At 44.7% G+C, this 13149-nt stretch overlaps 1 protein-coding gene across 1 annotated transcript in view; it reads right to left on the reverse strand.

Moving 5' to 3' along the window:
- Positions 1 to 11806, reverse strand: part of LOC129624250 (ATP-binding cassette sub-family C member 4-like) — a 180227-nt gene extending 168421 nt beyond the window's left edge. Inside the window, exons 1-3 of the mRNA XM_055541910.1 lie at positions 10949 to 11806; positions 1719 to 1829; positions 1086 to 1206 (exon numbers count right to left, since the gene is read on the reverse strand). Coding sequence (XP_055397885.1) covers positions 1086 to 1206; positions 1719 to 1829; positions 10949 to 11022 — 306 coding nt within the window. The 5' untranslated portion in view covers positions 11023 to 11806. The remainder of the gene's footprint in view (positions 1 to 1085; positions 1207 to 1718; positions 1830 to 10948) is intronic.
- Between the last annotated feature and the right edge of the window lie 1343 nt (positions 11807 to 13149).

The following is a 13149-nucleotide window of genomic DNA, read 5'->3' on the forward strand; positions in this document are numbered from 1 at the left end:
ACCTGTAAACCACCTGGCCCACCCACCTCACCCCCAACACGATGGACTGAGGACAGCTCACACCTTCTCCACCTTCTCCACCCCTTTCTCAGCACCTGCATCTTCCACCCCTCCTGCTCTCATACTCACAGCCCACCTGTGTCCCTAAGGCAGCACTAAGGGACCACGGAGAGCACGAGCCCCCCGGGGGGTCTGCAGCAGACCCCAGCAGGCTCAGCCAGAACAGGGGGCTGACAGCCCTGTGTCCCCAGGTGAACTGTCCTCTGGGGGATCTTGACCAAGGATCTTCAGGGTCATGGAGGTCACTGACATCACAGCTTTCCTCCTCTGGTTTGCCCTGCACATTCCCTCCTACACCCTTTGCCAATGCCAGGCTATCAGGACTCCCCCTTCAACCAGGAATCTGCTCCCACAACCAGGGAAAGAAAGCAGTGTGGAGGGTGCACAGAATTCACGGTGAAGCTGGAGCTCCTCCCCACGGGGGCTTTGCTCACAGTGCCAGCCCACGGGGAAGGGGGCAGCCTGGGGAAAGGTATGCTCTTAGGAGCTCTGGGCAGCTATGGTCCAGATGCAGGGCCCTGGGTTCTGTTCCCCTGGAAGAGGAGAGGCGATGGTATCTCCTTAGAAAAGCATTTATCAGATGTGACCTGGTCAAGGTAACAATTTTTACCTTGTTAAACTATAAATGAGTGCCATAAAATGTATGTTATTCTGGGCTCGGGTCCAGATTACCTTCCTCTAAATCACAGGGCACATATTGCCTGAGGCTGTTGGAATCTTCTTTTGGTCAAAGATCAGTCAGCATTTATACTGAACACCAGGAAATTTCTAACACAATATAAAATGTCTTTTATTTCAAGGCCATCCTTCCACAACACTCTTTAACCAGTTAAAAGAAGAATAGTAACCCCTGGAGTCCACTTCTCGCCATTCTAAAGATGAATACAACCTCTGAGCTCTCTCATGTTTCCATGAGGGTTTATCCTCAGACCTCAGACCACTGGCCTCTCTCCCCACCTGCCCCGTCCACCTCAGTACTGAGACACATACACCAAAAAGCAGCGCACAGTATGAAAATCTTTTACCTCAAGAAATGTAAACATTCCCCAAATTAAATAGGATTTCCAGTAACACTTTACAATTGCTTTCACTAAAGAGGGTTCCTGTCCATCCTTCTGGGCTCTCTTAACTTCTTGATCCCAGTACCTGTGATACAAAACAAAGCACAGTAAAGAACAGCGTGTCCACCAAAGGGAAAATGGGAGAGGGACAGAGTGGAAGATAAGCCTTCACTACAGGGCACTCTGTGGCTGCCCCAGAGATGCTGGCTACCTGCTTACAGGGCTCCTAAATGATAAGCAGTGCAGACTCTGAAGCACCAGAGAAACAGGCCTTGAGGGGAAAGTTCCAGATTCTGGAAACAAATTCCTGCCAAGATTTGCTGGACTCACAGGTCAAGAGCAGCTCAGGAGGACAGATTCCCTCCTCCAGGGACCCCACCTCAGGGGAGAGAGCTCGGCCTCCAGGGCCGTGGCTGTGGGCTCCCTCCACACCCACAGATGTACAGGGAATGTGGGCCTCCAAAGTGGGCTAAGCCCAGGGTCAACTGAGTGGCTGAGCGTGCAGTGTCAGGAGAGGAGTCAAAGCCTCCCCCAAACCTTTAGCCCCACGTGGAAATTCTCACCCTTTCTCCCCTTCTCCCTGATGTCTGTGCTCACCCTTGCAGCTCTTCTCCAAGGCACTGGGAGCGATCTTCTGGAAGCACCGAGTACATGTCATCTGGTTCTAATTTCCGTTTGTGACCAATTTTAAACAAGGGGTTTAGCCACCTGTTAAAAATTAAAGGAGAGTGACATATATCCAAATTACATATCTCTAATTAGAAACCTACATTCATGGACATTGTTAAAAAAAAAAGTCTACATTTTAAATATATAAAGATATGGGGAAAATTAGATATATGCTTACAAACACACATACATTCTAGGTATGGGAAAGTCATGCTGGCTTATATATTACATAATTAAAGCAGCCTCTTTGTGGCCTACTGAACATACATTGTACCTCTGCTTTAATTATTAAGAAAAAAAATATGTTTAGAAATCAAAATAAAGTAACAGTGGTTCAGGCATGCAGAATAGAGCTGAATGGCCATTGTGGGTAAGGCTGCAGATATGTTCCTGTATTACTGAGGACTTAAATCTTCTGAAATGTATCAGATTGAAAGATGCCTACATGCGCTAGTGGTAAAGAATCCGTCTGCTAAAGCAGAGATGTAAGAGATGCTGGTTCGATCTCCAGGTTGGGAAGATTCCCTGGAGAAGGAAATGGAAACCCACTCCAGTGTTCAAACCTGGAAAATCCCATGGACAGGGGAGCCTGGTGGGCTACAGTCCATGGGGTCACAGTCGGACATGACTGAAGTGTCTTAGCACCAGTCATATTCAAAGCAGTTGTAAACTTGAGGTCTCAAGATCTCCTCAGATCAGTTGTCAACACAGAGAAGTTTTTGCTATGCTATGCTATGCTAAGTCACTTCAGTCATGGCCAACTCTGTGCGACCCTATGGACTGCAGCCTACCAGGCTCTTCCATCCATGGGATTTTCCAGGCAAGAGTACTGGAGTGGGGTGCCATTGCCTTCTCCACAGAGAAGTTTTTACAGGGAGTTATCTTATGGACACAACACCCTGAGTCTAACAGGATCTGGACCCTGAACTACTTACAGTCCTGTCAGACTCCCCTCAGCCAGAACACTCATGTGAGCCTCTTTCTGAACCCAACCTTCTGAAGACAACCTCAAGATAAGTAATAGCTTCCCAACTAAAATGTATTGATTCTTCTTATGGTCCTCCTCAGTATCACTCTCTGGAAAATTCATTTATTTTTAAAAGTAACATTCAAACATCCAAAAGGGCTGGGATTTTACTGACTGTTGGATCTGTCACCATCAGCCTCAGTCGGGGCTAGCCCACCAGACTTTCAGGGAACTTCAGCTGACAATATCACCAAACTACGGTTTAATTCCACCATGCCCAGGCTTCTTCCCAGGGACATCAGGGTTGCCCCATTGCCACCACTCCCCTGCAAAGGCCTATGTGTTAGTCAAATCCCTGTTTTCTGGGGGTCCAACCAACAGTTCACTATGAGCCCTCCACTGACAGGCATGGCTGACTCTAGATAGTTACCATGCTTAAGGGCTCTGGGGACAGGATCATACCAAACATGGAGGGCCCTGGCCATGTGCAAGTACCCTGGATGGGAGGGCGCCACCATGAGCCTAAACAAGACTCAATAAAATTCAAAGACAGTGTGCGTGCCCCTGAGGGATATTTGTTCCTTGAGGACCGTGTAGCAAGGGCTACCCATGTTGGGCCATCAACTGTCTCCAAGAAAACTACCAGGGGACACTGGGCTATATGTGGTTCACACCCAGATCAAGGTTACATTCAGATTTTAATTACACTCGCACAACCTGTGAATCAAAGGGGGCCATTCATCTAGTCAGGAGGGGAGCTGGGCTGGTAATGGCAGTTGTCACTCTTGTAGGCTCCCTGGTGAGCCTAGCATGAGAAAGAATTTATAGTAACCTAAGTATAAAAAAAGAAGAAATTAAAAAAGTCAGAGACTGGCCTAGGTAAGTAGAGAACCCAGTTCTAACCTTAGAATGACAAAATCTTCACTAGACCCTCTGGCCCACATGACACTTGACCACTTCAAAGCTCTTGACTACCTGCTGGCTGATCAAGGGGGAATTTGTCCCCCAACCATTTCCTGTTGTTTTTATGTTAACACTAGTGGTCAGATAAAAGAGAGCACATCCCAATTGCCAGAGAAAACCACTTGCAGACAAAGACAAATATCATATGATATCACTTATACATGGAATCTTAAAAAGCAGTACAAATGAACTTACCTACCAAAGAGAAATAGAGTTACAGATATAGAAAATGAACTTATGGTTACCAGGGGGTAGGGAGGAAGGGACAAATTGGGAGACTGGGATTGACATACATAAACTACTATATACGTATCCAACCTCTTTGCAACCCCATGAACTGCAGCCCACCAGGCTCCTCTGCCTATGGGGATTCTCCAGGCAAACCAATACAATATTGTAAAGTAAAAATAATAATAATAATAAAAGAAGACAACACAATTTAAGAAAAAAAAAAAAAAAAAAGAAGACCTGAGTGGGTTGCCATGCCCTCCTCCAGTGGATCTTCCCAACCCAGGGATCTAACCCAGGTCTCCTGCACTGCAGGTGGATTCTGTACGGTCTGAGCCACCAGGGAAGTATATATAAAATAGATAACTAATAAGAACCTACTGTATAGCAGAGGGAACTCTACTCAATACTCTGTAATAGCCTTTATCTTTTTTAAAGAAAAGAACCTTTTAAAAACAGTGGATATATGTCTATTGATTTACTTTGCTGAAACTAACACAACATTGTAAATCAACTATACTCCAGTACAACTTTTTCTTTAATAGAGAGAAGGTCACTTGGCCAAATACTCAAAACAAGAAGGGCCTGGCTGAACAAATTTGTGACAGGAACAAAAGAAGGTTCCCCAGCTTCCTTGGGCTTCTAAGGTCATTCTTAGAACCCCTTACAGTTACTTTCCTTCTCTTGCCCTTTGGTCCATGATTCCTCAATTGTGTCATTAGTTTTATCTCTTAGAGAACTGAGACAATCAAGTGGCAGATGGTCTTTACCTAAGGCTATGAGCAATTGGGACTCTAGCCTGATAACAATCAGATTCATTTTGGTGGAATCAGGAGAAATCTGCTCCTCTAACCCAAAGTGAAAACAACACCCAGTTGTGGATGTGACTGGTGTTGGAAATAAAGTTCAATGCTGTAAAAACAATATTGCATAGGAACATGGAATGTTAGGTCCATGAATCAAGGTAAATTGGAAGTAGTTAAACAGGCAATGCCAAGAGTAAACATCGATATTTTAGGAATCAATGAACTAAAATGGGGTGAAGTGGACGAATTTAACTCAGATGACCATTATATCTACCACTGTGGGAAAAAGTCCCTTAGAAGAAATGAAGTAGCCATCATAGTCAACAATAGAGTCCAAAATGCAGTACTTGGGTGCAATCTCAAAAATGACAAAATGCTCTCTGTTCATTTCCAAGGCAAACTATCAATATCGTGGTAATCCAAGTCTATGTCCCAACCTGTAATGCCAAAGAAGCTGAAGTTGAATGGTTCTATGAAGACCTAAAAGACCTTCTAGAACCTTAGTTCTAGATAGGATATCACCCCAAAAAAGATATCCTTTTCATCATGGGGACTGACATGCAAAACCAGGAAGTCAAGAGATACCTGGAATAACAGGTAAATTTGACCTTGGTGTACAAAATGAAACAGGGCAAAGGCAAACAGAGTTTTGCCAAGAGAACGTACTGGTCATAGCAAACACCCTTTGCCAACAAAATAAGAAAAGACTACACATGAACATCATCAGATGGTCAATACCAAAATCAGATTGATTATAGTCTTTGCAGCTGAAGATAGAGACAGTCTATACAGTCAGGAAAAAACAAGACTGGGAGCTGACTGTGGCTCAGCTCACAAACTCCTTAGTGAAAAATTCAGTCTTAAATTGCAGAAAGTAGGGAAAGCCACTAGACCATTCAGATATGACCTAAATCAAATCCCTTATGATTATAGAGTGGAAGTGACCATAGATTTCAAGGGATTATATCTGATAGACAGAGGGCCTAAAGGACTATGGACAGAGATTAGTGACATTGTACAGGAGGCAGTGATCAAGACCATCCCCAAGAAAAAGAAATGCAAAAAGGCAAAATGGTTGTCTGAGGAGGCCTTACAAACAGCTGAGAAAAGAAGACAAGAGAAAGGCAAAGGAGAAAAGCAAAGATATACCCATCTGAATGCAGATTTCCAAAGAATAGCAAGGAGAGATACAAAAGCCTTCCTAGTGATCAAGGCAAAGAAATAGGAGAATATTAGAATGGGAAATACTAGAGATATCTTCAATAAAATTAGTGAAACTAAGGGAAAATTTCATGCTAAGATGGACACAATAAATGACAGAAATGGTATGAACATAACAGAAGCAGAAGATATTAAGAAGAGGTGGCAAGAATACACAGAAGAACTATACAAAAAAAGATCTTCATGACCCAGATAACAACGGTGGTGTGATCACTGGAAATAGCCAGACATCCTGGAATGCAAAGGCAAGTAAGCCCTTGGGAAGCATCATTATGAACAAAGGTAGTGGACTTGATGGAATTCTAGCTGAGGTATTTCAAATCCTAAAAGATGATGCTTTTAAATTGCTACATTCAATATGCAAGCAAATTTGGAAAACTCAGCAGTGGCCACAGGACTGGAAAAGTTCAGTTTTCATCAATCCCAAAGAAAGGCAATGCCAAAGAATGTTCAAAGTACTGCATTCATGTCACATACTAGCAAAGTAATGCTCAAAATTATGCAATAGTACGTGAACCATGAACTTCCAGATGTTAAAGCTGGATTTAGAAAAGGCAGAGGAACCAGAATCAAATTGCCAACATCTGTTGGATCACAGAAAAAGCCAGAGAATTACAGAAAAGCATCTACTTCTGATTTATTGACTATTGCTAAGCCTTTGACTGTGTGGATCACAACAAACTGGAAAATTCCTCAAGAGACAGGAATACTAAACAAATTGACCTGCCTCCTGAGAAATCTGTATGCAGGTCAAGAAGCAACAGTTAAAACTGGACATGGAAAAAGAGACTGGTTCCAAATTGGGAGAATACAGCAAGGTTGTATTCTCTATTTCTGCTTTATTGACTATACCAAAGCCTTTGACTGTGTGGATCATAATAAATTGTGGAAAATTCTTCAAGAGATGGGAATACCAGACCACCTGACCTGCCTCTTGAGAAACCTGTATGCAGTTCAGGAACCAACAGTGAGAACTGGACATGGAACAACAGACTGGTCCCAAATAGGAAAAGGAGTACATCAAGGCTGTATGTTCTCATCCTGCTTATTTAACTTATATGCAGTGTACATCATGAGAAAGGCTGGGCTGGATGAAGCACAAGATGGAATCAAGTTTGCCGGAAGAAATTTCAATAACCTGAGATATGCAGATGACATCACCCTTGTGGCAGAAAGTAAAGAGGAACTAAAGAGCCTCTTGATTAAAGTGAAGGAGGAGAGTGAAAAGGTTGGCTTAAAGTTCAACATTCAGAAAACTAAGATCATGGCATCCAGTCCCAACACTTCATGACAAATAGATGGGGAAACAGTGGAAACAGTGGCTGACTATATATATATATATATATATATATATATTTTGGCTCCAAAATCACTTCAGATGGTAATTGCTGCCATGAAGTTATGACCCATCTAGACAGCATATTAAAAAAGCAGAGACATTACTTTGTCAACAAAGGACCATCTAGTCAAGGCTATGGTTTTTTCCAATAGTTATGTATGGATGTGAGAATTGGACTATAAAGAAAGCTGAGTGCAGAAGAATTGATGATTTTGAACTGTGGTGTCGGAGAAGACTCTTGAGAGTCCCTTGGACTGTAAGAAGATCCAACAGGTCCATCCTAAAGGAAATCAGTCCTGGGTGTTCATTGGAAGGACTGATGTGTTAAAGCTGAAACCCCAATATTTTGGTCACCTGATATAAAGAGCTGACTCATCTGAAAAGATCCTGATGTTGGGAAAGATTGAAGGCAGGAGGAGAAGGGGATGACAGAGGATGAGATGGTTAGATGGCATCACCAACTCAATGGACATGAGTTTGGGTAAACTCCGGGAGTTGGTGATGGACAGGGAGGCCTGGTATGCTGCAGTTCATGGGGTCGCAAAGAGTTGGACACGACTGAGCAACTGAACTGACTGACTGAACTAATGGTAGAAAGTAAAGAAGAGCTAAAGAGCCTCTCAATGAAGGTGAAAGAGGAGAGTGAAAAAAGCTGGCATAAAACTTAACATTCAAAAGATGAAGATCATGTATCTGGTCCCATCACTTCATGGCAAATAAATGCGGAAACATGGAAACAGTGACAGACTTTATTTTGGAGGCTCTAAAATGACTGCAGATGGTGACTGCAGCCATGAATTAAAAGACGCTTGCTCCTTGGAAGAAAAGTTATGGCCATCCTAGACAGCATATTAAAAAGCAGAGACATTACTCTGCTGACAAAGGTCTGTCTAGTCAAAGCTACGGCTTTTCCAGTAGTCATGAATGGATGTGAGGTTTGGACTATAAAGAAAACTGAGCACCGAAGAATTGATGCTTTTGAACTGTGCTTTGAAGAAGACTCTTGAGAGTCCCTTGGACTGCAAGGAGATCCTACCAGTCAATCCTAAAGAAAATCTTTCCTGAATATTCATTGGAAGGACTGATGCTGAGATTGAAACTCCAATTCTTTGGCCACCTGATGCGAAGAACTGACTCATTGGATAAGACCCTGATGCTGGGGAAGATTGAAGGCAGGGGGAGAAGGAGACAACAGAGGATGAGATGGTTAGACGACATCACCAACTCGATGGACATGAGTTTGAGCAAGCTCCAGGAGTTCACGATGGACTAGGAAACCTGGCGTGCTGCAGTCCATGGGATCACAAAGAGTCAGACAATTTGAGTGACTGAACTGAAGTGAACCCAACATGTAACAATGCCTACGCTTAGCAGGTAGCAGGATCAGAAGATGAACCTTTGCCTCTTCAGAGTCCTTCAGTAATAAGGAACAGTAAAAAGGAAAGGCTGATGCCCTAGAAATATATCCCTGCCCCTCCCTCGAATGGAAACCAACTGCTCTTATCTGAGTTTCAGGCTCAATCATAAAAGGAAAGAAAAAAATAAGAACTGATTAGAACTAGGTAGGACCCAAATGGCAGAAGACTTAACATCTAGTAGACACAGAGCCTCATTATGCACCCACTGTAATATATAAGCATGATAAATGACACACCCACCAGGACCACTACAGTTGACAATGGCTATGACAACAAAGCAAAGAGCTCATACAAGGACTGAAAGGAGTGTTGCCTTAATTTTAGGTCCAAATCATACCGCATTATTGGGTAAGCCATGAATATTCCTCCCTCTCTTAACCTGATTCCCTTCCTTTTACTTCAACCCTCCTGTATACCCAGTTGGGCTGAGAGGTTGACTTGCAAACTAAGTCTGCACTTTTCCATTCTTTGGTCACTGAGCAAAGCTTGTGCTCTACCAGTCTCACCATCAGTTTACTAATTGGTTGGGGGAATCTGAGTGGAAAAAGAACCTCCCCATCATCATAAGGGGTCTCAATCTGGGCCAGGACCCTGGAACAAGTCCAGGCAGCCAATTCCATGGCAAGCACAGCAGTTACATACACAAGAAACACAGATCCCAGAACCAGACTTCCTGGTTTGAGATCCCATTCCACCACTTACTAGCTGTTTGATGGTAGGCAACTACTCAACCTCTATGCTTCAGAGTCTTCAAGCATGAAATAAGAGGTAATAGCTCCTTCCTCCCCAGCAGGAAAACTGGAAATGGGTGCCAATGAAAATGGAAGTCTTCACCTTCCATTTCTATACACATACATTTTCAAAGTCAATAAATAAAATGTGCTTTGAGAGTTTCTTGCCCTACTTGACGTTAAGGAGACATTTGTCTACTTTGCTATTATTTATGGTAACCACACACATACTCCTTCTTCTAGGCCCCTCTTTCCTAAAGGGCAACCAAATAGCCAAGGGATGTAGCTGCATGCACTGAATACATCACCATCAAAACAAGCATAGGAGCTGCCATCCCCCTGGGGATCCCCTAGGCTGTCCAATAAAAGAAGTATCAGAATTTGTGGAAAAGATAAATGGGTTAGGGTCCAGAAACAAAAGACCTAATAATCACCCAAGTGTGATTAAAATCCAAAGGTTCAGGCCTGCATATCTGTAGTCCCAGCTATTAGATGAAGATTTCAACTAAGAGCTTCAGCTCTTTGCAGTGCTTTTCATCTCTGTGTTTCCTCCCAGCTCATGGACCTGTCAGTGGTTTCAGGACCAAAGGACTCCTGGGCAGGACCACCCGCATCAAGACCATGCACTGCTTCTCTGAAGGATAGAGATCTGGATAAGACCCCACAGGTTTCAGGGACCCCATTCCCAGGGTTTGGTTCTCAAAGATAGAAGTGGAGATATTCACAATAGGGCCAGGGCTGTGGTCAAATACACACTCTACTCCTGGCCATGTGTCCCAGGCAAAAGCAACACATGTTCCAGAATAACGTCCCCATTCATTTCATAAAAAAACAATAGTGTTTTGTACACACATGAAATTGGCCAAAACTAGGTACCAGGACATACAGGACCACACAGGGAGTGAAGGAGGGACAGAAAGAAAGACATGGCCATAGACAGGGGGAAAGAGGGAGCCCAGGGCAGTTGGAACTCAGATGTTCACCTAAGGAACATGGGAAGAGGTAGGCACATTATTGGAAGATGGCAAAGATGCAGGGCACTAAATAGATAAAGAAAATTGTTCACAAGCTGCTTGCTTGGTGGGGGGCAGGGGCGGAGGGGGGATGGGGGGGGAGTTGCAGCTTATTTCAGAACTGACAGCGAATTCCTGAATGGTTCTGAGGCCACTGGATAAGGTGGAGAGTGGGGAGCCCTGTCCCTTCTCCTGCTGGGCAGTGACTCTCCCTGAGCAACCTCCTTGCCTTCTGCTCCTGCTGCATCAGCTCTCAGGCTCCAGGGCTGGCTGGGCGGAGAGCAGCAAGGCAGGGAGACTCAGTTCCCCTGACACCAGGTCCCTTGGTACCCCTCCCAACCCCACCCCTCCCAACCTCGCAACCCCACCAGCCCCAGGCTCCCAGGCACACTCCCTCGCTTTGTCCCTTGGTCCCCAACAGAAGCCGACAGTGTTGCACCCGTGGTGGAATGTCAAAGCTCAGGGCGCTCACCAGACAAACAGGCGCGAGCAGAAGTTCGCCTTCTGCAGCGGGCTGGTCTTCACCTCTGCAGACACGGGCAGCATCTTGTCGGCCAAGGCGGACACAGACCGGGGTCTCCCTGCTCAGGCAGCGGTGGGGCTCCTGCTGCTCCTGGAGGCGCTGGTGGGGATGCTGGAGACTGGCCGCCTCGCAGGTCCACTGGGCCGGAGCCTGAGAACACCTGCTTCTGAGAGTGGAGCGCCCTTTGTGCACCAGGTCCGCCTCCCAAGACTGAGCGGCCTCCAGGGTCCACCTCTGAAGCACCCACTCTGTGCAGGTGCTGCCACAGGCATAGGATGGATGCAGCGTGCCACGTGTGGGGCTGCAGGACCAAGAGACACCCAGGTAGATGCTTCCAGAAGCCTCACGCAGGTGGGAGGCAAAGTTATCAGCTCTTTGATAAAGGCAGCAGGCTGACTGTGGGGCACAACCAGCCCAGCTCCCAGGAGCGCACCTGGCCGCAAACTCTGCGGAAGTTCCTGCTCTGAGCCCAGGCACTCATCCAGAAGGTGGAGAAGGGAGGCTCGGGCCCCACCCATCTCTGCTGCTCAGAGGCTCCCCATGGGCTGCAGAGGAAACCTGGAGAAAGCTAGCAGAAGGAGATAGCAGCCTTCTCTCTGGGCCCTCTGCCCTCATCAAGACCAAATAAGGGCGCTGTGGGAAGTTCTCCAACTGTAATGAAGCAGAACCCAGTGGGGCCTTCCTGGGATAGATCCTACCCCCACCCCATGCCCTCTGCCTGTCTCCTGTTTGTAGAAAATCTTTAGTCTCCCAGGCCTCATCTGAATCACAAAAGGCTGGCTCAAGAATTAATGGCTGGAAAAATGTGAACACGTAAAAAAAAAAACACAACCTTTATCAATAGACTAGCCATACGGCAGTCACAAAATCTTTAGTTTTTCCCAGAAGGCTACAGAGAATATGTTTGGTGCACATTCCCAAGTTGTTTTGCAGATACTAAAAAGTCCACCAGGTGGAAGAAGTTAACTGCATGATGACCATGATAAACTGGAACCTAAGGATTTATGATGATAACTCCAGTTGCATTACCGTGCTCCTCAACATCAAGCAGAGAATACTGCATGAGCTAAATCAAGTACTCTCCACTCTCTCCCCTAGTCTGCCTTTAAAAAACCTCCCCTGAAATCCACTGGGGAGTTCCAGCCTTCTGAGCACGAGCATCCTTATTCCTTGCTTGACCCTTGCAATAAACCTTTCTCTGCTCAGAACGCCAACATTTCAGTTCATATCACCTCAGTGTACATTGGGCACAAAGGCTTGGTTTGGCCAATACAAACCAGGCACCAAACATTTGACAATGGCCAACAAGGTTTAGCATGTATTATGTTTGTAGAGCTATAAGACTTAAACAAATGTAAGAGAAGATTAGAAGACTTCAAATGATTTCGAAACATGAATTCATGCTGTCATTGGAGATCGCTGCAACATGTGAGGTGTCTTGCATCTCACAGGTTACATTGTGGGGGGACCTCTGTGAGCTTTTTGTTGCCCTCTTTGAAGAGGAATTTGGGACAGAGAGATTGCCTTATGATTTCTTCCATCATGAGCTCAGGGCCTGTCTAGTGGAGTAATAGTGGCAATATGTTACAGAATACAGGTTATGTGCATTTGTGGGAAACTTGATTCACTTTTAACTCCCACAATGCTCTATTCAAGAAGGTATTATCTCTATTTTACAGATGAGAAAGATGAGGCTCAAGGACAGCATTCTCCAAGATCTTTGAATCAGTAAATGATGAATTTTGATTTGGATTCAAGTCCAAGTCCAGCATGACTGTCTCACTGTTGGATGGTCAGTATGTGAAAAGTGTCTGGAATATGCTATCTGAATGAATCAATGCTGTAGGACTGAGAATAAAATCTTGGGCTCCCACTCATAAGTGATAAGTTATTTGTGTGGCCATCTTACCAGCTCAGCAGTTTCTCTTCCCTTTAAATCTAAATGAAGAAAGATCAAAGTTTGTGGTGCTTATAATAAGATCATCTCATTATTCTTTGATAATTTCCCATGTACCTTGGCTAAAATGGTGTTATTAATAATGACTTTTAGCTTCAGTTATGCAAGATAAATATGTCCTGCAGAACTAGTGTACAGCAGTTTGGTTACAGTTGACAGTACAGTACTGTGCCCTTTTCATTTGCTGAGAGAG

The sequence above is a fragment of the Bubalus kerabau genome, chromosome 12, assembly GCF_029407905.1.
Source record: "Bubalus kerabau isolate K-KA32 ecotype Philippines breed swamp buffalo chromosome 12, PCC_UOA_SB_1v2, whole genome shotgun sequence".
NCBI lineage: Eukaryota > Metazoa > Chordata > Mammalia > Artiodactyla > Bovidae > Bubalus > Bubalus kerabau.